The following is a 25,640-nucleotide window of genomic DNA, read 5'->3' as shown; positions in this document are numbered from 1 at the left end:
CTGTGTCTTACATCTAAAAATTCCAACTCATACCCCTCTCTACCTGAATTTGTTAATAGCCTTTAGTTTAGCCCTTACTGCACTCTCCCAACTTATATATGTCTCTACCACTGCACAGTGAGCTTGAGGGCATAGACCTTGTATCTTTTTTTTGTATGTCCACTCTGATACATGGTAAATATCTTACAGGTGTTTGTTGAATGAATGAATAAATAAATGAATAGCTTTTATTAATGACCACCATTTTTAAAAAGCCTTGGGTAGACTTTGATCTATAGAGATTTCATTGTTATCTCTTTGGTTGTGTCTATTCTGTCAGTCTTCATCCTAAAAGTAGAGTGCTTTTCACCAGAGTGGCTAAAATGAACAAATCAGGAGACTATAGATGCTGGCGAGGATGTGGAGAAACGGGAACCCTCTTGCACTGTTGGTGGGAATGCAAACGGGTGCAGCCGCTCTGGGAAACAGTGTGGAGGTTCCTCAAACAATTAAAAATAGATCTACCTTATGACCCAGCAATAGTACTGCTAGGAGTTTACCCAAGGGATACAGGAGTGCTGATGCACATGGGCACTTGTACCCCAATGTTTATAGCAGCACTCTCAACAATAGCCAAATTATGGAAAGAGCCTAAATGTCCATCAACTGACAAATGGATAAAGAAATTGTGGTTTATATATGCAATGGAGTACCACGTGGCAATGAGAAAGAATGAAATATGGCCTTTTGTAGCAATTTGGATATATGTATATATATATATATATGAAGGATACATTCTTTAAAAAAAAAAAGTTGGGGCGCCTGGGTGGCTCAGTTGGTTAAGTGTCCGACTTCGGCTCAGGTCATGATCTCATGTTCTGTGGGTTCGAGCCTCGCGTCGGGCTCTGTGGTGACAGCTCAGAGCCTGGAGCCTGCTTCAGATTCTGTGTCTCCCTCTCTCTCTGCCCCTCCCCTGCTCATGCTCTATCTCTCTCTGTCTCAAAAATAAATAAAACGTTAAAAAAAACTTAAACAGTAGAGTGCTTTTGGTTCCACACCTGTGTTCAGCAAGTAACTGACCCCGGAAACAGACCGTGATATTTATTATATGATTGGAATGACATTTTGTTTCAGCTTAATCATACCATAGTTCAAGCATAGACATGTGAGAATTTCCTTACTCATTCCACAAGACTCATTTTGCAACTCCTACTGTTTCCTTTATTTCAGGTTGACTTGTCCTTTGGTAGAACTGTTGTTTGCACAGCAGTGCATTTCACAGCACACATTCTTGTTAGAGTGAGCAAAAGCTTTGATTTGTGCCTGGAAGCCTTGTTTCCTAGCCAGGAAGCACATGGTATTCCCTCAGCCTTTCCTGCACTTAACTTTGGGTTTCCTTATGGATAAGGAAACAGTTGTTTTCTCCCATTTAGCCTAGGTGCCAGATTAAGGTGGATCTGAGGGATTTTGAACTATAAGGTGTCCCGTGACTAAAGTGCTCAGGCTGTGACTGGTGACTGCTGGGAAAATTGCTCTGTGGAATAGATGGGATACATGTGGGAGACATAGCGGGGACATAAGCTAAATATTCTGCCACTTGGCATGTTATCCTATTTATTGGTAAGGCAGTTTGGAGTGACTACCTCTTTGTTGCTTTGGGGGATTTTCTTATGGCTTCTACTGCAAGAAAAAATAGAACTGAGTGAACTGATGGGAAGGGGCAGTGGAGAAATAAACTTGGGCTTTTGGAATGACTCCCTGACTTTCATTCGTGAGTACATTTAGTGGCTTCATGTTTTTCCTGCTTTGAAACTAAATTGACTAGATTGCGCTTGAACACAGGAAGTCTTTTCTAGATCTTCTCTCATACTTAGTTTCTTATCTTCTTTGCCTCTTTCTTGCCTTACCGTTTCCTTTCTTTTCTTTTCTTTTCTTTTCTTTTCTTTTCTTTTCTTTTCTTTTCTTTTCTTTTCTTTTCTTTTCTTTTCTTTTCTTCTTTTCTTCCTTCCCTTCCTTCCCTTCCTTCCCTTCTTTCCTTCCTCCCTTCCTATCTTGCTTTCTTTCTTGTAATTTCAGCTAGATGACTTGTTAAATGGACATTCATTGAAAATATTCAAGAAAGGGGTGAGATACAAATAAAGCAAAGTTTCAGAGAGGTAAAGATACCGTTTTAGTTGTGATTAGTATGCTTTCATCTCATTTATAAATTACAAACTACAGGAAAGTACGTTGAGATTTGTGGTGACTCACATCAGTATAGTGGTAGAAGAATGAGGGAGAGCAATTTAATGACAGTTCTCCATATTCCAGGCTTTAATATTTTCTCAATCTTTGTTCACAAGATGTATCTGATGGCATCCGTTAACTAGTGCCTGTGAGTTCCCCATAGCATTTGACCTTCATGGCAGGAGATAGCTTAGTCTTAGGAGCCTTCAGTGTTCAATTCAGTCAATTTTATACATCCACGTAGCCACCACCCAAAATAAGATCTAGTATGATTCCATCACCCCAGAACGTTCCCTCATTTCTCTTTCCAGTTGGTTCTCTTCTCCCACTTCCTCAACACCCTTTGCTTCAGGCAACTACTCATTTTTATTATGATGGATTAGTTTTGCCTGTACCAGAACTTCATGTAAATCAAATCATACATTGTGTAACTCTTTTGTGCCTGGCTTCTTTTATTTATTACATTGTTTTTGAGAGTCATCTGTGTTGCTGTGTCTGTCAGTAGTTCATTTTTTTAATTTCCTTTCTATAAGAATATACCAATTTATCCAGCCATCCTATTGATGGGCATTTGGGTTTCCGGGTTTTTTTTGTTTTTTTTGTTTTTGTTTGTTTGTTTTAATTTTGAAGACCTATGTTTTTATTTCCCTTGGGTAAGCAAGTACCTAGGAATGGGATTTCTAGGGCACAGGGTAGATGTGCATTTAATGTTATAACAAACTGCCAAACAGTTCTTCTGAATGATTGTGCCATTTTATGTTTCTGCCAGCAGTGTATGAGGGTTTCACTTGGTCCATTTCCTTGCCCACATTTGGTGTTATCTGTCTTTTTTATTTTAGTGGATGTGAAATGCTATCTGTTGAGGTTTTATTTTTTTTTAATATTCATTTATTTATTTTGAGTGAGAGAGATGCGTGTGTGTGAGCTGGGCATGGGCAAAGAGCGAGGGAGAGAGAATCCCTCGCAGGCTCTGCACTGTAGACGTGGGGCTCCAACTCACGAACCATGAGATCATGACCTGAGCCAAAATCAAGAGTCAGATGCCCAACTGACTGAGCCATCCAGGTGCCCCTCTCTTATGGTTTTAAATTGTGTTGCTCTAATTAATAATGATGACATCTTTTCGTGTGCTTATTGGCCATTTGTATCTGTTCTTTTGTGAAATGTCTCTTCCATTCTTGTTTTGTATTGGGTTGTTCCTCAGTCTATTGTTGATTTGTAGAAGTCCTTTATGTATTGTGGATAATGGGTACTTTGTCGGTTATAAATGTTACTGAGTATTTTTCCTGGTCTGTGTCTTGCTTCTGGTGTGTATTGATGAACGTAAATTTAAAATTTTGATGAAGTTCAGTTTATCTGTTTTTTCCTTTTATGGTTAGTACTTTTTTGTTTCCTAAGAAATCTGCCTGTCGTAAGGTTGAGATTTCTCTTTCTCTCTCTTTTTTCTTTTCTTTTTTTTTTTAAGAAAGTTTATGGTTCAGGGCTAAAGTTGAGGTTTTTGCTGTCTTGGATTTTTATATAGGGATGCATTTTAGGTTTTTTAAAAGTGTCATAAAAGTAATACCTGGCTATTGGAGAAATTCAAACAATACTAAAAGATGTAGAAGATGAAATAAAAGTTAGTAGTTTGACATTTCTTTTTCTAGGCCGCCTCTGTCTCGTACAGCAGTCAGTCTTGAGTACCCGTATACAATCAGTGCTGTTGGGCACCTGAAATGTGGCTAGTCCAAATTCAGGTATGTTATAAATGTAAAATACACACTAAGTTTTCAAGACTTTGTAAGAAAAACATAACCAAACCATCTCAATAATATTTATATCAGTTACTCTTTTGAAATGGTAACACCTTTAACATACTGGTTAAGTGGAATCAATGATTAAAATTCATTTTACCTTTGCATTTTTTAATGTGCTTTCTATAAAGTTTCACATTCTGTATATGGCTCTCATTATATTTCAGTTGGACAGCTCTATTCTAGATCTTTCCCTAAGCTTTTAGTATCTGTGTATATGTATCTGTGTATGGAATTTCTTTTCACACATAAAATTGCTTTCATTTATATAATAGTATCATCTAAGCCTACTTTCCTGAAATTTGTCATTTTTGCTTAAAAATGCAAAATACATACACTAATACGTTTCATGTTAGTGCATGTAAATTTATCTGATATTCTTATTAATGGGTGCACAGTGTTATCTTTTTAGTGTTCTATAACTTATAAAGAGCCATTTTCCCATAAAAGACATTCAGCTTATCTGCCATTTTGCTCTCTGATAAACAGTGTGTTTGTAGAGACAGCTTCATATTTAGAAAGGCAGGAAAACCCATATTAGAAATTTCTTCTCAAATAGAAATGGTTTTTACTGCTAGGATGGGTGAATTGTATAGAGGAAGTCAAGGTTTCCCTTATAAAGGACAGAATGGCTTCCTAGCTATAATCAGAACAGTCTTAAGGAGGGCAAATACAATATAGTGTATTTCTCCCACTTGAGTTCAAACTGTGCCCCTCTTATGTTCAGTGAGTTTAGGCAGGATAGAGAGGGTCACGAAGGCAAAGAACCCAGGTTTCTGTGTCTCAGCTTAGGGGAGGTTTTCTTTTTTTAATGTTTTTTTTTTGTTTGTTTTTTTGAGAGAGAGAGCACGTGTGAGATGGGGAGGGGCCGAGAGAGAGGAGAGAAAATCCCAAGCAGCCTCTCTGCTGTCAGTGCAGAGCCCTACACCGGGCTCTATATCACACCGAGATGATGACCTGAGTAGGAATTAAGAGTTGGATACTTCAACCGACTGAGCCATCCAGGCGCCCCTCAGCTTGGGGGAGTTTTTAATGCCTGCTATGTGAAAATTCTTGCGAAAAGCTTCCTTCTTCGCCAATTCTTTTTTTTTTTTTTTTCCATAATGCAAAACGACTTTCCTAGTATTTATAAAACATTATGTGAGCAGTCATTTTGTGGGAAGAAAGACCCTGGAAAGAACGAATCTGTAAGCATTAGCAAGAATGAATGAGATGAGATTATTTAAATATACTTTGGTCAATTTAACATCTGTTTGTGAGTGGTGAAATGAGTCATCATTTTATTTCCATAAATGTGGCCTGGGAAATATGCCTCCTTTTCAATTAGCACATGGAACTGATAAATCCAGACCTTGGAGTAGTTTTCAGAGGCAGGGAGAAAGTAGACAGATGGGAGCAGCTGTCCGGCAGAGGTGTCAAGCACATCGTCACTGTTTTATCCCCAGGCCAGGGTTGTTTCGGTTCCTAAACTGAGAATTAAGACTGTGATCTAATTCTGTGCCTGGGAATGCCTTTAAGACAACAGGATCATGAACTTTTTCATCTTAACACTTGATGAAATTAATTTTCCCTTTCACTTAGCAATTTGCCTTTATTTTTTGTAATTTTTTTTAGTTTTATTTATTTTGATAGCAAGAAGCGTGTGTGTGAGAGGGGGAAGGGCAGAGAGAATCCCAAGCACGCTTTGTGCTGTCACGTGCCCGACTCAGGGTTCCATCTTCATGAGATCATGACCTGAGCCAACATCAAGAGTAGGATGAACCAGCTGAGCCACCCAGGAGTCCCAGCATTTGCCTTTAGAATTTTGGAACTAAAATGTTTCCTTGGCGAGGCTTTTATTTTCTTCTCCCTGACACCTGTGTTCTAGCTTATTTAGGATTCAACCAAGCATTCAAATGTGTGTGTGTGCGCGCGCTTTTAAATACCTGGGAGATGGGTGCCAGGAAGAAAAGTTAGCGCTCTCTTGTGTAAACGAGCGGCGGTTTATTTTTCTTCATGAAACAAAACCTGGAAGAAAAAGTTGAGGGAACTTCGCAAGCAGTGGAAAAAGTAGACTGACTTCCAGACCTTAGCCTGAGTTAAGGCATAAGTAGAGTACCTCTCTTAGGTTTTCTCTTGATTCTTTCATGAAGATATTGATGCTCTGATCCTGGTCTTGAGTTTTTAAACATTGCTAGTTCTGTTTGGATTCTGGAGCCGTTTTTGCAGGCATCTATATATTACTTTCTTAAAGAACTGGAAAGTTCCACTGATCTAGATTCTTTGACAGAAGTTGACATTTTATTGACTCAGCGCTCCCAGCTAGAGTCTTGAAATTGTGGTTGTGTTCCTGCTGCCCGATGTTATTATTTGTGAACAGATATGAAAACCTTATGCATCTGAATTTTGTTACCACTAGATTGTGTTAACTTATTTTTATTTGGAGGTTCTTAGTTCTTCGTCAAACTCTTCAGGTTAAGACCCTTCTTGTAACTATTACTTTGAGCCTCTGGTATATTTTACAGTAAAGGGAAGAGAATGCTGTCATTAATGTTATTCTTGGCTCCTTCTTTGGAAGTAGGTAGAGTATAATTATATGTGCTTTTGACTTGGGCAGTCCTGCTTGGTTCAAACCCTAGTTTCACAGAATTCTTTAAGCTGTAGAATGAAGATTGTAATTCCTACCTATGAGCTGTTTTGAGAATGATATGAGATCAAGTGTCTTGATACCCTTGCTGGCACAGAAGGGCTCAATAAAAATTAGTTCTTGATCCCTTTTACCCCTTCTCAAATAAAAAGGTTCACTTACTAGTTAATATTTGGACAAAGAAATTGTAACATGATCAGGAAAATCAGAAGCAGAGTTAAATAGATGAAACTTAAAACTGATGAAAAAACCTACATAGGTTTATTCAATATTTACCTTCCTTCTTCTAAGTGAAATATTTAAATTAGAAGAGAATGCTCTCTGGCTGAAGTTTCACTGACTTTTCTCTGCTCATCTTAATGTATAAAGAGACATCTGGGGTGCCTGGGTGGCTCACTTGGTTAAAGTGGTTGACTTCGGCTCAGGTCATGATCTCACACAGTTTGTGAGTTCAAGCCCCGAGTCTGGCTTTGTGCTGACAGCTAGAGCCTGGAGCCTGCTTCAGATTTTGTGTCTCCTTCCGTCTCTGCCTCTCCCCAGCTTGTGCTCTCTCTCTGTCTCTCAAAAAATGAATAAACACTAAAAAATAAAAAAATAAAAATAAAGAAGGGAAGGAAGGAAGGGAATATCTGAGGCGAGTCTTAGAAATAGGTTCTTCCTGGGGCACCTGGGTGGCTCAGTCACTGAAGTGTCCAACTTCAGTTCAGGTCATGATCTCAGGGTTCGTGAGTTCAAGCCCCATGTCAGGCTCTGAGAGCGTGGAGCCTACTTCCGATTCTGTGTCTCCCTCTCTCTCTGCCCCTCCCCTGCTCATGGTGTCTCTCTCTCTCTCTCAAAAATGAATAAACATTAAAAAATTTTTAATTTTTACAAAAAAATTTAATTTTACAAAATTTTTAATTTTTTTTTCCAAAGTTTTTATTTATTTTTGGGACAGAGAGAGACAGAGCATGAACAGGGGAGGGGCAGAGAGAGAGGGAGACACAGAATCGGAAACAGGCTCCAGGCTCCGAGCCATCAGCCCAGAGCCCGACGCGGGGCTCGAACTCACGGACCGCGAGATCATGACCTGGCTGAAGTCGGACGCTTAACCGACTGCGCCACCCAGGCGCCCCTAATTTTTTTTAATGTTTATTCATTTTTGAGAAAGAGGGTGAGACAGAGTGTGAGTGGGGGAGGGTCAGAGAGAGGGAGACACAGAATCGGAAGCAGGCTCCAGGCTCTGAGCTGTCAGCACAGAGCCCAATGCGGGGCCCGAACTCATGGACCACAAGATTGTGACCTGAGCTGAAGTCGGACGCCCAACCAACTGAGCCACCCAGGCGCCCCGAAAATTTCTTTTAATAAAAAAAAAGAAATAGGTTCTTTCCGTGAATGTTAGGCTATATTAGTGTTTTTATATGTTGGAATATAGAAACATGTATTCAGAAAACAGCCTGAATTAGCAGAATAAGAACTTCTCAACTACAGAAGAAGCTTAACTGTAGGATTTATGAAGATATTCGCCATAAAAAAATTCATTTGAGTTTGTGGAAATCTTTAAGCTTCTTAGTTTGCTTTGGTATCACTGTTTTTTAAGTTCTCAATTTCATTTATTTAAGGTATCATTAATTAGCCAGTGTTTGATCATTTACAGTTATGTATACCTACACATACACAGAAAGAGAGATCACTAATTAGGAAGTTGTATATATTTCTGCTGGCACCGTTGAAGTAAAATATCTTAACTTGTAGCCTGTCCCAGGAAACCTTTGGCAGTGTCTGCAGGCACTTGTGGCTGTCCTACCCTGGGCTGGGGACAGGGGAGAATACTACTGGCATCCAGTGGTTAGAAGCCCGGGCTGCTGCTAAACATCCTGTGGTGTTATCCAGGACAGCTCTTCACAAGAAAGAATTGTCCAGTTTGAGATCTCGGTGCCTACGTTGAAAAATCTTCAGCCTGCGGTGACGCCCGTGTGAATATTTAGCTATTTGTTTTTTACAGTTGTAAAATTTGCCTTTTTCTGTACTTGCACAGTACATGCTTATATATAGGACATATTTGATAAATAAACACATAAACTAAGGCAGGTCCCATCTTGAATTTCATCGTGGAGAGGTCCTTTTGCAAATGAGTTGATTTCTGCAAATTGATCTTTAATTTTGTCTAGTAAGATTTATGGACTGTTTGTTATCAGCCTAGTGCCAATTAAAGGCTCCTAAGGAATATTAATGAAATGCTTGATAATAACCTTTATATTAAAAGTATGTATAATATATGAAGCCTCTCAAAATATAAGACGGACCATGTTTGAGGTTCAGAATATATAGCACTAAAGAGAAATTTTTAAAAAATTTTAAGAGGGGGATGCCTGGCTGGCTCAGTAGGGCACGTGACTCTTGGTCTTAGTGTTGTGAGTTTGAGCCCCACTTTGGGGAGTAGATTATACTTAAAAAAATTTTTTTAAGCAAACTTTTGGGGCACCTGGGTGGCTCACTTGGTTGTGTCCGACTTTGGCTTGGGTCACGATCTCACGGTTCGTGGGTTCAAGCCCCACATCGGGCTCGATGCTATCAGCCCAGAGCCTGCTTCAGATTCCCTGTCCCTCTCTCTGCCCCTCCCCTGCTGGCACTCTTTCTCAAAAATAAACATTAAAAAAAAAATCAGACTTTTAAAGAGGAGACTCTGATTCACACACACCACCACCACCACCTCATTCATTTTAGTTGGATTAATTTTACCTGATTGACATAAGGACAGGGAACATCATGTCTGTGTCTGTCTTTATATCAGTCCTGGACAGGGGGCCCAAATTCCAGTATCTACCAGTTAGTTGTTGCCACATGGAACGTTACCAGATTTTTTTTTTTTTAACTAGTTTTTCAAGAGATGTTGGAGGTCCAGATTTTTATGTGAATCTGTGTGTGTATTTGTTTTTCTATTTTACAAAAGACGATGTGTGGGTCAAACAACACTTGATCTTAGCCTAAATGCCTAGAAGCGATATGTGTGGGTCAAACAAAAGTAGACCAGTTTGGAAACTCTGATCTGGCTCCTTAACCAATTCTTGAGACTCTGCATAGTAGAGAATAGATTGCCTTAGCGTAGAGAACAGTCTGATTGTTTTCCCCTCTCCTAATCCCCTTTGTGTCTGGCCGACAGATTTGCAGTCATTGCTTTTCCAGTTTCATCAGAGGAAACAAGTGTGGGGACATATGTCTCTAAATAGTCTGTGCTTAGATTATTGCACAATAATAGACTACTCACCGCAAAGCCAGGAGTTTAAATGTATAGAGTAAAGCAGTAGCCACATGTGCTAGCCTTCTATAGAGCAATAAGTGCCTTAAGCTTCTTTCATCATCGTCATCAGCGTCATTATTATTCCCCGAATTAAAAAAATTTATGCCTAAGGAAATCAGTCTCATTTTACCTTTAAATATGATAAAGGAGGACTATATTTACTTTTGATTTTTGTGCGGCTCGTATTTATCTATAATATACGTAATTTTTTCTTATTTTTCAAACCTTAAATTTGATCCATTAGCTGTGTATGGCTTGCTTGATCTTTGTAAAGCAAGACATGATTGTGCAAGTACTGGAATGTTTTATTGCATTTTACTCTTACTTTATTTAAGTTACTGAGAAAGGAAAAAATGAAAGTGCTGATGCCATTAATGAAACATCTAGACCTCAGGCTCCTTAAAAAAAAAAAATTATTATGGAAAACTTCAAACATAAATGAAGAGGGAAGTATAATGAATGAATCCCTGTACCCAGCATCAGACTTGCACCAGTTACCAACATTTTGCCAATCATATTTTATGGTAAGCCCTTCGTATGTATTGTCAAATTGAATCTATGAGGTAGATATTATCCCCTTTTTATTTTTTTTACTATGGAAAATTCCAGAGAATGGAGAAAAATAAGTGTATGCATCTTCATATACACATCACCTAGCTTCAGGCCTCATCTGTGTGATCCGTGACCCACCCCAAACATTCACTGAAACTCCCAACGGAGTGTTTTGAAGCAGAAGATTAACACCATAAAATTTTATCAGTAAATATTTCACTATGTATCTCTAAAAAGTAAGTATTGTTTTAGACAAAATTACCATTACTACATCTGAAAAATAACAACAGTCCCTTATGTCTTCAAGTATTCATTTAGTGTGCATATTTCCTTAATTGTATCATAAGGATTTCTTTTTAACAGCTCATTTGCTTGAACCAGGGGGCAAATAGGTCCACATATTAAATTTGACTGATGAGTTTTTAAAATTTTTTTAATGATTGTTTATTTTTGAGAGCGAGAGAGGCATAGTGCAAGCAGGGGAGGGGCCGAGAGGAGACACAGAATCCAAAATAGGCTCCAGGCTCTGAGCTGTCAGCATAGAGCCAGAGCAGGGCTCAAACTTGGAAATAGTGAGATCCTGACCTGAGCTGAAGTTATGCTGTAGGATATATCAGCTGAGCCACCCAGGCACACTGACTGGTGAGTTTTTGAAGTCTCATTTGTTTCCTCTACCCTACCCCTTCCTCCTAGCAATTTTTGTTTTTTTAAACAAATTTTTTTATTGTACCATAAGATTCACCCAATATAAGTATATAGTTTAATGGTTTTTAGTAAAGTTTTTAGAGTTGTAACCTTCATCATGCATGATTTGGTTTTAGAGAACATGTTCATCTCCTAAAAAGCTCCCTCTTGCCCGTTTATAGTCATTTCCTGCTCCCACTTTAATCCTGGGCAACACTGGTCTGCTGTCTGTCTCTGTAGATTTGTCTTTTCTTTTTCCTTTTTTTAAAAACCATTTTTTAAATGTTTATTTTTGAGGAAAGTGCCAGCGAGGGAGAGGCAGAGAGAGAGAGGGAGACAGAGGATCCGAAGTGCGCTCCACGCTGACAGCAAAGAGCCCAATGTGGGGCTTGAACTTGCAAACCATGAAATCATGACCTGAGCTGAAGTCGGATGCTTAACCGACTGAGCCACCCAGGAGCCCCAAGATTTGCCTTTTCTGGAAATTTCCTGTACTAAAGGAAATGTCTTATCACATCTTTAGTATAGTCTTTTAACGTCTTTCTTCTTTTACTTCGTATCTTGTTTTGGAAGTTATGCTGTAGGATATATCAGTAGTTCATTCTTTTTATAACCAAATAATGTTCTTTTAAAATTTTTTTTTTCAACGTTTATTTATTTTTCGGACAGAGAGAGACAGAGCATGAACGGGGGAGGGGCAGAGAGAGAGAGGGAGACACAGAATCGGAAACAGGCTCCAGGCTCTGAGCCATCAGCCCAGAGCCCGACGCGGGGCTCGAACTCACGGACCGAGAGATCGTGACCTGGCTGAAGTCGGACGCTCAACCGACTGCGCCACCCAGGCGCCCCAATAATGTTCTTTTTAAAAAAATTTTTAACGTTTATTTATTTTGAGAGACAGAGAGCAAGCAGGGGAGGGGCAGAGAGAGGGAGACAGAGTCCCAAGCAGGCTCTGTGCTATCAGTGTGGAGCCTGATGCAGGGCTCAAGCTCACAGACTGTGAGATCATGATCTGAGCCAAAATCAAGAGATGCTTAACCGACTGAACCTCCCAGGCGCCCCAATAATGTCCTTTTCTATGGATAACAACATTTTGTTTCTCTTCATTTGGATCATATCCACTTTTTGATTATTATGAATAATGCTGCAGTGAACATTTGTGTTACAAGTCTTTGTGTGGACACGGCCTGTCATTTCTTTTGGGTTGATAGGAATATAATTGCTGGGTAGTATGGTAAATTTGTTTAAAGAAATTACAGAATTGTTTTCCAAAGACACTGTACCATTTTACATCCCCACTGTCAGTGTGTAAGAGGATTCCTGTTTCTTCACTTTTTACCAACACCTGGTATTGTAACTCTCTTTGATCTAGTGGGCGTGTAATGATACCTCATTGTATTTAATTTACATTTTCCAAATGACTAATGATTTTGAGCATCTTTTTGTGTGTTTTACCAACCCTTTGTGTATCATCGTTGATGAAATGTCTTAAAAATTTTTTTTGCCTATTTTTGAATCAGGTTATGGATTGTGTATCTTCTTAATTGAGTTGGGACTTACCCCCTCCTTTTCCAGCTGTTCTGACGGCCAAACTCAGTATTCTGTCTCTTCAAGCCATGAAGATGCTTTCTGTTTGCAGTGTCGCCACTGTAACTTGACTCACACAGTAGATTCCCTGCTGCTGCTGCTTTTTAAGTTTATTGATTTTGAGAGAGCGAGCAAGAGTGGGGGAGAGGCAGAGGGAGAGGCATGAGAGAATCCCAAGCAGGTTCTGCTTTGTCAGTGCAGAGCCCACCTTGGGGTCCGAACTCACGATCCATGAGATAATGACCTGAATCGAAATCAGGAGTCGGCTATAGGGCAGACAAGTAGCAACAAGACAAGACACTTGGGACCCAGGACTGTCCTGTGTGGCTGTCATCAGCTAATTTGTATAGGTCGTACACTGTAGGAACATGCAAGTGTTTGATACCAGTAGAAGCACCTCCGTGGAGCGCCTGAGTGGCTCAGTCAGCTGAGCGTCCGACTCTTGATTTCAGCCCAGGTCATGATACCAGGGTTGTGGGATCAAGCCCCGCATTGGACTCTGCACTGAGCATGGAGCCTACTTAAGATTCTCTCCCTTTCTCCCTCTCCCTCCTTCTGTCTCTCTCTCAAATAAAAAACAAAATAAAAAAGCACCTCTGGGAAAGAGCAACTTCATTGGACACTTGGGTTTTTCTGAGCTTTCTTCATTTTACAGTTTCCTGAAGGTATGGGAATTACTGGTCAAGGCAGGCTCTTTTACTGTTTTTCTTAGGCCAGGCTTCCATCCCATGCCATAGCTATACACCGTGGAGTAGGAGAAGGAAGAGGGCAAAGAAATAACAGAACTTTTGAAAACAAATACAAGGAAACCAAGGGAACCAAAAAAGAAACAGGCATGAGAAATTTAGAAAGAAACCAGACAAGAAGAGAACACGTCTGTGTGTTCAGTTATTTTCTACAGTGTATTTAGGGAGGGTACAGGTGCCTTGGCATTCCATTGTGTGTTGTAAAAGTTTTTTCATTCTTTTAGCTTTTCAGATATTCCTTTCTAAGTTTTTGTGACATCAGATCTACATTCTGTTTTGAAATGAGAATTATAGTTCCTGTTGGACCTCTTGTCCTAAAACAGCAAACTGTAACACTGAAAGCGGTCATCATTCTAGGAGGCATTTACGGGGACCTGAATCTGAATTAAACCCAGAATTTCACCTACATAAGTGTTCATTGCTGTGGTTGGGTAGTGTTGGGTATTACGGTGAACAGGGCCATATTTGTATAACGAAGTCATAAGCCCCAAGACATGGAAGCCAGTCTGCTTTGTTTACTTACCTTTATATCAGCAGCATTTAGAACAGTTTATGTTAAAAATAGACATTCAAGGGGTGCCTGGGTGGCTCAGTCGGTTAAGCGTCCGACTTCGGCTCAGGTCACGATCTCACTGTCTGTGAGTTCGAGCCCCGCGTCGGGCTCTGTGCTGACTGCTCAGAGCCTGGAGTCTGTTTCAGATTCTGTGTCTCCCTCTCTCTCTGACCCTCCTCCGTTCATGCTCTGTCTCTCTCTGTCTCAAAATAAATAAACGTTAAAAAAAATTAAAAAAAAATAAAAATAGACAGTCAATAAATACTTGTTAACAAATGGTTGGTTACAGGAAGAAAATTGGGGAATGGGTGGTATGTTTGAAAAGATACTCAGAAATGTATCTTAACGATTATTCAAGAAGTTGGATTAATACTAGAGATCGTGTAGACAATCACCTGTTACTTCTTTATTGCTCTTTAAAAAAGAAGTCTTCTATACAACTTAGACATTTTACGTATGTCATTTCTGTGGTTTGTTTCATATTTAATTTGTTTACTGAAAATGTTTAAATATTAAACATTAATTGAAATGTAATGTGGCTTGTTCTTTTAAACACTTTAAACAACTTAACAGATAAAATGTATTATACAACTTATCACTGTCTGGTTTAGGAGTAAACTGGTACTAATTTCCTTACAAAATTAGTTTGTTTCAATTAACCATGGTTGTTTTCTTTTGACTCTAAATGTCACAGTCTGACTAAAGCTTTGTCTTTAAGCTGACTCCTTTGTCCTTTCAGCACAACTCGGACAGACTTCCGTATTCCTGCTTTCTGGCAGTGCTAAAAGGTGCCAGAACAGTCTTGATTGTTTTCTTGCCCTAAGACCTGGAGTTGCCTTCCCTTCCAAGAGTCCCAATTCCTTTTAGTAGAGAGTAATAGTATAGATCATTCCGGACTCCAGGGAGCTCATGAGTTTTGGTGACCAGCAAAAGCAAAAGTGCTTGAAAGCTGTTGCTTTTTTTTTTTTTTTTTTGACATTTATTTATTTTTTAGAGACAGAGAGAGACAGAGCATGAGCAGGGGAGGGGCAGAGAGAGAGAGGGAGACACAGAATCCGAAGCAGGCTCCAGGTTCCGAGGCATCAGCACAGAGCCCGATGCGGGGCTCGAACTCACGAACCGCAAGATCATGACCTGAGCTGAAACCGGACGCTTAACCGACTGAGCCACCCAGGCGCCCCGAAAGCCGTTGCTTTTGAACTGATTTTCGTGACAGCTTTGTTTTCCTGTTCATTATAACATACTCCCTATGTACAAAAAATATGTGTGTAATGTATGTATAAGAAATACATACGGAGCAAACACCCTCATGCTCACTACCCAGCTTCAGGAAGAGTGCGTTTTTCAACTTCAGAAGTTCCCTATGAATCCTTGCGTTTTGCATCTCTTTTCAATCCCAGAGAGGTGCGTAACCATCTATCTTAATTTTTGTTTTTGTTGTTCTTTTCTTTATAGTTTTTTTAATCACTTATCTGAGTGCCCCTAAACAGTCGTTAGTTTTCCTTGTTTTTAAACTTGAAATAAGTGCTGTCTTGTAATAAGTATTTTTCCCTTTTTTTCACTTAATGTTATTTTCAATTATGTGTTGATGCAGTAGCTTTAGTTCATTCATATTCACTGCTTTGTTACGTCTCATTGCATGAATATGCCACAATTCTTAATTTTTTTTTACCTTGTTTCCAGTTTTTTACTCTTGGAAAAATATTGTGAACGTTCCCATACACATTTCCTCATGGACACACATAAGAGCTTGCCCAGGTCACTATTTTGGGAAGCGTTTTTAGCTGTGAGCCCATATTAAGAAATCATTTTCATTATGACCCCAGTACACACACACACACACACACACACACACACACACAACCTACACACACTACTGAAACAAAAATTCTACTAGTGTATAATAAGGTAAAATGCAATACTTGTCTGTAGTAAGGTAAAAATACAACATTCTATTCCATTCTGTTCTGTTTCATGAAAATAAAATACTGGTCGTCACCCACTAAATTGATTACTGATCCTTTGGGTTATAAGCATCAGTTTGAAAAACTGCTCTAAGAATGGTAATAGACCATGTTTAAATTTTAACCTAAGAAGATTATGGCGATTTGGGGGCACATGGCTGGCTCAGTTGGTAGAACATGACTCTTGATGTCCGAGTTGTAGGTTTGAGGTGCACATTAGGTGGAGGGATTACTTAAAAATAAAATCTTTTTTTGAAAAAAAGTTATGGCAGTCCTTTGTTTTTCAAAGTGGTTAATCAGTCTAGCAGTAGTGAAAGTTCCTGTTTCTCCAGTCCTTGGCAGACTCATTGTTGCCAGTCTCACGGGTGTGAAATGGTATGTCCTATAATTTGAATTTGCACATCTCTCTTTCCTATTACTGATTGGATTATCTGGTGGAGAGACAGTAGTTTCATCTGCTATTAGAATGCACTTTGATGTTCATCTAAATATAAAGTAGGTCTTGACCTTTTTTAGATCTTGAGGCCTTTGAAAATCGAATGGGTATTATGGACCTGTCTCTTAGAAAAATTACATATATGCACGTACATAAATTTGACATGAAACTTCAGAGTTCTTGACCATTCAGGACCTTTGGGGGAAGGGATTTTCTTCCAGGAGAAGTTCTCCCAGGAGAGCAAAAGGAGAAATGGTGAATTCTGTATTACAAAAGTCATTTACTATGCTGGGTTGAGATTTCTCCCCTCCTCTGTGCCAAAGCTCTCCCCTGCCCCCATCCTGAAACCTTCTGTAAAGATTTGAAATGACCTACAGCGTTGCATCCTGGCAGAACTGAATTGGTGTCCATCATGGGGCTCTAACATATAGAATGTTGTGTGTATAGTGTGTGATAAAGATGAGTGACAGAGCAGAGATTATAAATTCCACACAACCAAAAGAATTGAAGAGAGAAGCAGCTAATAAATGAAAGATCCTAAGAATATCCAGGAGAGAGTGAGTAGGATGCATGTTTTCCCTAGATACAAGATGACAAATCAAACCAATTTTATTTCAATCTTAATAGGATAATCCAGTAGCCTTGAGGCCTTGCTGACACCTTGGTAACTGACAAGAATTACATGGACCCCATTTACACACAAGCTAATTTGTTCTTGTTACTGGTAGAATTAGTGAGGTTCAGTATAATTCTACATGTGTAAATTGATCTTAAAATAGTTTATGCTTTCTTTATCTGCCAGTACCATAGCTTTGTTTCCCCTCGGGCTTCTCTTATTCTTCTAATGCCAAGATTTAGAATTTATCTCACTACTTTGGCTCTAAGGAACTTTATTCACTACCCAGCTATCTGACTCAACACCCAGTCAGGGCTTAGGCTGATTGAGATGCGTTGCTCTCTTTGGAGCCGGCTTCAGCTCTACCCTGCTGTCCACCTCAGAGTCCCCAAGTCTATGAAATGGAGCTATATTGTAGTATAAGGACCCGTGTGTTTAGTTTCTGAAACAACCTCTTTCCTTCCAGAAGCCATCTTTTGTCTGATACGATAAGCATGTGTGGGTAAGTCACAAAGCAGGCATTCCAAGGTCTGTTGGAAGATGAACTTTGAAAAGGTAGAAAGTATACAAGATTTAGCCAAGTAGACACTAGTGGGTTTCAGTTTTCTTTGGAGAGTAGCCATTAACAATGTAAATATGTGGCACAATAAACAAAACACTGAAAACCTTAGATGGTATTTACAAAACACTGGCCCTCAGAGAAATTGAATTTGGTTAAGTAGACAGCAAAGCACATCCCTGTTGTGCCAGAGGTTGTCATCCTTTTGTTCTGAATTCAAAACCAATTGTAGGTTTTTTTGCTGGGGTGGGGGTGGGGGGTCAGGGAGGGTTAAGTTTATTTATTTTGAGAGAGAGAGCACATGGGGGAGGGAGAGGGAGAGAGAATCCCAAGCAGGCTCACATGCCATCTTTGCAGAGCCCGATGTGGGGCTCTGTCCCCTGAACCGTGAGATCTTGACCTGAGCCAAAACCAAAAGTCGGATGCTCAACTGACTGAGCCACTCAGGCGCCTCCAGTTGTTTTTTTCTTTTAAATAAAGTAGGCTCCACACCTGCCTAACATGGGGCTTGAACTTACAACCCTGAGATCAAGAGTCACATGCTCCACTGACTAAGCCAGCCAGGTGCCCCCAAAACCACTTATTTTTTTTTTTTTCAACGTTTATTTATTTTTGGGACAGAGAGAGACAGAGCATGAATGGGGGAGGGGCAGAGAGAGAGGGAGACACAGAATCGGAAACAGGCTCCAGGCTCTGAGCCATCAGCCCAGAGCCTGACGCGGGGCTCGAACTCACGGACCACGAGATCGTGACCTGGCTGAAGTCGGACGCTTAACCGACTGTGCCACCCAGGTGCCCCCAAAACCACTTATTTTTAATGGTCCTGACTGTGTCCACATTTGCTTTGGGCCCTTATCCCTGGAGAAAGAGGAAAATCTGATAGAGGATGAGCACTTGAATTAGTGCTAGCTGGAGGTGGTGATGGTCAGTGACACTGCTTACAGGCTGCAAAGGCTTGGAATCTCAGGAAAGATCAACTTGCCAAACCCAAGGCATAAGATTTTGGTTGTTTTTTTGTCGTTTTGTCTTTTTTTCTCTCTCTAAGAGTAAAAAATCAGTATACGAACTAACTAAAAATCAACACTTAAACCACTTCACTGTGTATCAGTGTCTGCAGAGCTTTGCTATTTTGGAGCCAGTGGTGTGAATTATTCTCTGTTAGTAAGAATCTGGCCTTTTTTCCCCTTATTGCAGAAAAGCAGCTTGTATGCACATATTACCCTAATCAGCAGTTTTCAAACTTCTTGTTATCAGGACCTCTGCAACTCTTCACAATTATTGAGGGAGTTATAAGTGTCATTTACAGTGTAAGAAATTAACACTGAGAACAATTTTTTTGAATTAACAAAAATATAATCATTGCAGGGTAGAATCTAGAAATAAAACAGAATCTTTCACTCCCCTGCAGCAAGAAAAGAGTCAGAACAGATGTAGGGTCTAAAACTGAGAACAGTTTAAAATATTTTTTAATTCATTTTGAAATAGTAATAAACCCATTACATGTTAATATAAATAACTATATTTTCCCCCCAAAAATTATCAAGGAGAGTAGTATAGTAGTCCCCTTTATCTGCAGGGAATACATTCCAAGACCCCTAGAGAATACCTCAAACCACAGATAGTACTAAGCCCTCTATATACTATATTTTTCCTATACATACATACATACAATAAAGTTTAGTTGATAAATTAGTCACAGTAAAAGATTAACAACAATAACTAGTAAAGAACAATTATAACAATACAGTACAGGGGCCCCTGGGTGACTCGGTCAGTTGAGCGTCTGGCTTCAGCTTAGGTCGTGATCTCACGGTCTGTGAATTCGAGCCCTGCATCAGGCTCTGTGCTGACAGCTCAGAGCCTGGAGCCTGCTTCGGATGCTGTGTCTTCCTCTCTCTCTGACCCTTCCCTGCTCACCCTCTGTCTCTGTCTCTTAAAAATAAATAAACATTAAAAAAAAGAAATCCTTTAACAGTGCACTACAGTAAGAGTTTTGTGAATGTGGTTTCTCTCCAGAATATCTTATTCTACTGTTACTGCCTTCTTGTGATGATGTGAGATGATAAAATGCCTGGTGAAGAGAGGAAGTGAGCTGAATGACGGAGGCCTTGTGACGTAGCATCAGACTGCTATTGACCTGGCAGTGGGGCAGGCGGAGGGCAGTCTGCTGCTGGACTGGTCGGCTGTGGGTGATCGAAACTGCAGAAAGCAAAACTGGATAAAAGGGGTTGCTGTATTGTCATTTTATCCCTTTAGTGTCAGGCTTAAGAGAGGATAGCTGGATCTCAGATCTGCTTCTCTCATCAGTTTGTTTTGATACGTTATTTTGGTTGAATTACATGAAGAAAATGTAGGCGTACACAGGTATGTAGTTGCACAAAAGGGAGTATTCTAATAGCTGTTTAGATAATTTTGGACATCATCTATGATACTGCACCAAAATGTGAACGGTGGTAGTTTCTTAGTTTGGTTGCAAAATGGGATCTGAGACCAAATCAACTTTTTGTTCTGTTACATTAAAATCTTGGCTTCACTTGTACTTTGAATGAATTATTTTTTGTCAGTATGCATGGTGCTCTAAACCATGCATTAGTCATTTGGAAAATACTAGTTTACTGGGTTATATAGGTCTAATATTGACTAATTTCATTAACCAGCCACATTCATATCACTGCCAGTCTCATCAGAAAGTCTTTAAGTACTGGGAAGCTGTCCAGCTCACAGTAGTAGATAGAAGTTTTCCAAAATTCTAAAGCTCAAAATTTATAATTGGCAGCAAAGACTGTTGTTCTCCTTGAAGTGACAGACTTCGTTCATTTTTCAGAAATGAGAAAATGTCTGCCAAGCACCCAAGTATGAATAACCGTAGTTTACCTGGAAAAAGGTATTTAGACTGCAACTCAGGTGCACGAAAGCTTTTCCTAGAGATCACCACACTAGGCAGAAGAGTGGCCTACTTACCATTTTATAAAAACATATTAGAAAGATAACCTATTTAAGAATTAAGACTTAATAAATTAATCTCATTTTTAAGAAAACTATATTTCATTATAAATACAATTATATTTTAATATATGGCATATAAAATATTTGTTTTACTTAATTTTTACTCTTTGTTCTTTTTTATAAAAAGTAAAGTTATTTTAGGGATACCTGGCTGGCTCACTTGGTAGAGAATGCAACTTTTTTCTTTAAAAATAATTTTTTTTAATGTTTATTTATTCTTGACAGAGAGAGAGAGAGAGAGAGAGAGAGAGAGAGAGAGAGCTTGAGTGGGGGAGGGGCAGAGAGAGAAGGAGACACCGAATCTGAAGCAGGTTCCAGGCTCTGAGCTGTCAGCACAGAGCTTGACGTGGGCCTCGCTGAGCTGAAGTCTGACGTTCAACCGACTGACCCACCCAGGCACCACCCCCCACTTTTTTAAAATTAATTAATTGTGTTTTTTGTTGTTGTTGTTTTTTTGAGAATACACCTCTTAATCTCAGGGTGATGAGTTCAAGCCCCACACTGGGCGTAGAGCTTACTTTAAAAAAAAAAAAACAAGTTATTTTAGAACAACTTTTTATTGAAAATCTGAATAGATTATGGTTTCAGAAAAGTTGCTAAAATGATGCAGAAGTTCCCTTATTCCTTTCACCCAGCTTCATACCACCATGGAACATTTGTCAAAATTAATAGATTAATAGACCAAACTATTAACCAAACTCTAGATTTTATTCCAGTTTTCTCACTAGTGACCTTTTGCTGTTCCAGGATCCAACCCAGAATACCCCATTGCATTTAGGTGGCTAATTCTTAAACCGCACTTTCCCCTTTTGCCCTACCATATTTAAGAGCATAAGTAAGTTTTAGATTTATAGAATAGTTGCAAAGACAGAACAGGGGGTGCCAGGTATCCTTTACCCAGCTTCCTTTGAGGTGAACGTCTTGCCTTAACCACAGTGCATTTGTCCGAACTCACAGATCTATGAGGCCACCATGTTTTTGTATCCTCATGAGGACGCCTCCCCTGGAGATGTGTCGTAGATTTTTCAGGATCTCCACATCTGTGAGCCTTGAGATCACGCAAACCAGGCTTTGCATCCCACCTGGCCACGTCCTCCTGTGTGACCTCCCTGAGCCTCAGCTTCCACTTCCATAGATGGGCAAACACCGGTGCTGATGGCAGGAACCCAGCAGACCTGCTGCGTCCTTCTTAAGTGAAACTGGCTCCCTTCCTCCTTTCCCTGTCCCCCGCTTCCCTCCCTTCTTTTTTCCTTTGACTGCCTGGCAGTGAAGGATACATTTGGCAAAGCATTGTGCTAAGGGTACAGAGAAGAAAGAAAAAAGTCTCTGTCCTCAAAGAACTCAAATCCTAGTGGGAAAGAGAAAGATCTCTTCAGCTAACTCTAAAACAAGTCATTCTTAATTGTTGATTGGAAGCAGTGGTCTCTAACCCACTTCAAGAATCATTTGGCTACGGGTGCCTGGCTGGCTCAGTCGGTAGAGTATGTAACTCTTCATCTCAGGGCTGTGAGTTCAAGCACTTCACTGGGTGTAGAGCTTACTTTAAAAAAATAATAAAATAAAAATAAAATAAAAAGCCCATCTTAAAAAAAAAAAAAAAAAAGGATTGTTTGGCTTGTGTACATCCCTGTGTGTTCTTTCCTCACAGATGACCGCATTACTGCAGGGCTTCCACATCCTCCTTCTCACACAGGCGTGGGTCTCGGAGGCAGATAGTCTAATATTTCTTTGTGGGCTGGTATCTCCTTTCCCCCAGCTCTGCAGGACGTTCTGCTGCCCTTCAGGTAATGGTAGCAGTAATGGCGTGGTACTCTGTTCCTTCAACAAATTTCAGGAGAGAATGATGGTAATAGTTCTTTAATTTTACAGATAAACAGGTTGAGATAAGTTTGTCAATCTGCTCAAAGTAATTAGAGGCAGAACCCAGGTTTGTCTGACTACACAGTTCAAAATCCTTCCATGATCTTGTGATGCTTTTCCAAGGAGGGGGGGAAGCTAGGAAGCAAAGACATGGTTGCTAGTTATTTGCCATTCCTGCTGATAAGTGATAATGTTCCCTTTGGACATTTGCCCTATTAATTTTCCTTTTTTTTTTTTTAAATCAAGTTTATTTATTTATTTTGAGAGAGAGAGAGAGAGAGAGAGAGAGAGAGAGAGAGAGAGAGAGAACAAGCAGAGGAGGGACAGAGGAAGAATCCCAAGCAGGTTCCATGCTGTCAGTGTAGAGCCCGACGTGGGGCTGGAACTCACAAACCACGTGATCATGACCTGAGCTGAAATCAAGAGTTGGACATTTAAGGGACTGAGCCACCCAGGTGCTCTGCCCTGTCACTTTTCTAAATGAATGGCTTTTGTGCTGTTTGGACTTTAAATGCTCCCTGAGAAACAGGAATTACATAAAGGTTGTGATTCACATTTAACTTTTTTTAAAATATTTTTTTAATGTATGTTTATTTTTGAGAGGGAGAGAGAGAGTGCGAGTGGGGGAGCGGCAGAGAGAGAGGGAGGTGCAGAATCCAAAGCAGGCTCCAGGGTCTGAGCTCTCAGCACAGAGCCTGACACGGGGCTCGAATCCACGAACTATGAGATCATGACCTGAGCCAAAGTCAGACGTTAACCAACTAAGCCACCCAGGCACCCCTAACTTTTCTTATATTTAGGTATACTCCCAGTGAAAACCATTTAGTTCATTAAAGCACCAAGCTTATTTTTCTGTTAACTTTTCCTTTATGTTACAGTAAAAAAGTCTTTATAATATTGGTATCAGGGAAACACCTATTCCATTGGAGACATGGTTGTATAGTTAAGATTCTTTGAATGGATTTCTGTGGTAGTTTCTGTGGAAATTCTTCTTTTAAACACAAAATAAGTACAGCAGAGAGTGTAACCATTCTACTTCAATTACAAATAGTCTCTTCTATTCCCAGAGAGAGGCATAGAACAGAGACTAAGTAAAATGATTCAAAACTTTAAAATAGAATAAAAAGAGGGGCGCCTGGGTGGCGCAGTCGGTTGAGCGTCCGACTTCAGCCAGGTCACGATCTCGCAGTCCGTGAGTTCGAGCCCCGCGTCGGGCTCTGGGCTGATGGCTCAGAGCCTGGAGCCTGTTTCCGATTCTGTGTCTCCCTCTCTCTCTGCCCCTCCCCCGTTCATGCTCTGTCTCTCTCTGTCCCAAAAATAAATAAAAAACGTTGAAAAAAAATTTAGAAAAAAAAAATAAAATAGAATAAAAAGAGGCTTAAAAACTTTGATAATGAATTTTTTATTGTTATTTCTCTAATATCATGGTCCATTATTTCTTTTTCCTTTTTTGCCCACCTTCAGTAATTAAGCATTAGTGCCCAGTCTTAATTCATCAAATCCCAGAATATAGTTATAGTCATAAATCTTGTAATACATATCTCTAAAAGAAAAATATTCATAAATATTTAGTATGCATGTCTTCTTTTTAAACATAACCACACCTGAAAGTCACACCTGAAAAAAAAAATTTTCGTAATATTACCAATTATCTAATCATTGGTTAAATACCTGATTTGTCTCGCATTTGGTTATTTTTCTATATAGTTTGTTTGAATCAGGATTCAGTAAGGCCCAGGCTTAGCAATTGGTTGCTATATCTTAGTCCCTTTTAATCTTAAAATTTCCATTCTATTCCTTCTATTTTTACTTAAAATGTGTTGATAAAGAAACTAGGTTGTTTGTCCTATAGAGTTTTCCACATCCTAGATTTTGCTGTTTATATCCCCATAGTGGAATTTAACATGTTCCTCTGGCCTGTTTCCTCTAAATTGGTAGGAAGATTTGATTAGGTTCCAATTAGATATATATGATTTTTATTTCCAAGACTTCATCAGAGTGATACGTAGAAGATATAATGTCTAGTTTTCTTTTTGTGATGCTAGTAGCTATTGATGATCCTGGATCCACTTGTCGTTGCAAAATGGTGACTGTCTTAGTCTGTTCAAGCTGATGTAATAGCTTACTAGAGACTGGGTGGTTTATAAACAACAGAAATTTATTTCTTACAGTTCCAGGGGCTAGAAAGCCAAAGATCAAGACACCAAGATTCTCTGTCCGGTGAGAGCCCACTTCCTGGTTCTTGGCCTTTCACTGTACTCACATGGCAAAAGGGGCAAGGGAGTTTTCTAGAGTTTCTTTTCAAGCATACTGATCCCATCTATGAGGACTCCGCCCTCATTACCTAATCACCACCCAAAGGCCCCACATCCAAATACCATCACATTGTGAATTAGATTTCAACATGAATTTTGGAGAGGCACAGACATTCATTCTATAGGATTGACAGTCTGATTCAGTCATTCCTTCTTCATTTATTAGCTGTAATACTTCTATAAGTATAAACTTCTCTGTATCTGTTTAGTTCCCAATTCATATAGGAAAGACGGGATACATGCTTGATTCTTTTTAGTTACCTATTTTCAAAATGAGTTGGTTCACTAACATGCTTCAGTAGTATCCAATTAGTGTTTCTTATGAACTCATGAAGTTAAACATGTGATGTTATTTCAATCCATTGCAGTCCTTATTCTTACTGATTCTCAAATTGTTTTCATTTGCTCAAAAAGTACTTCTTCAAGTAAGTTTGCAAGTCCTTTTAACAGTGACCCTAGCTTCCGTGTTACCTGATAGGACAAAATATCCCAGGCCCATTTTGTACATTTCCTGCCTTAGGCCTAGTATCCGCTCTCTAACATAGGGAGTCCTGGTGCCTTTTACTGGGAAACATTATTTCAACACACTAGGGACATAAGGAGTTGCTAGTTGTTACTGAGTAGGTCATTGTCACAAGAACTTTCCAGTACACAGAGCAAAGAATTTTGTTTTGGTTTCCTTACTCTAAAGACAGTACTGCTACTTCCAAATCAAATTTAGAACTCTTTTTTTGTTGTTGAATTATTATTCTAGTATAATTAATGTACAGTGTTATATTAGTTTCAGGTGTACAGTATAGTGATTTAGCAGTTGTGGAAAACAGTACGGAGGTTCTTCAAATTTAGGACTCTTGAATT

At 39.5% G+C, this 25,640-nt stretch overlaps 1 protein-coding gene across 5 annotated transcripts in view; it reads left to right on the top strand.

Annotated features, from left to right (window-relative positions):
- The window catches only part of CFDP1 (craniofacial development protein 1), a 121,246-nt gene that overhangs the window by 44,922 nt on the left and 50,684 nt on the right, over nt 1-25,640 (top strand). The window contains exons 6-7 of one of the 5 annotated variants that reach the window (XM_045047088.1): nt 3,852-3,941; nt 19,618-20,140. The exons of 3 other annotated variants lie outside the window; for them this stretch is intronic. In XM_045047088.1, coding sequence (XP_044903023.1) covers nt 3,852-3,930 — 79 coding nt within the window. In that variant the 3' untranslated portion in view covers nt 3,931-3,941; nt 19,618-20,140. Of the gene's footprint in view, nt 1-3,851; nt 4,104-19,617; nt 20,141-25,640 lie in introns of those variants that run through there. One more of the 5 variants, XM_023245704.2, reaches the window with a different exon arrangement.

Source organism: Felis catus, chromosome E2 (assembly GCF_018350175.1).
Source record: "Felis catus isolate Fca126 chromosome E2, F.catus_Fca126_mat1.0, whole genome shotgun sequence".
Lineage (NCBI taxonomy): Eukaryota > Metazoa > Chordata > Mammalia > Carnivora > Felidae > Felis > Felis catus.
Note: the sequence above shows the minus strand (reverse complement) of the source record. Positions and strands in the feature narration are given on the sequence as shown.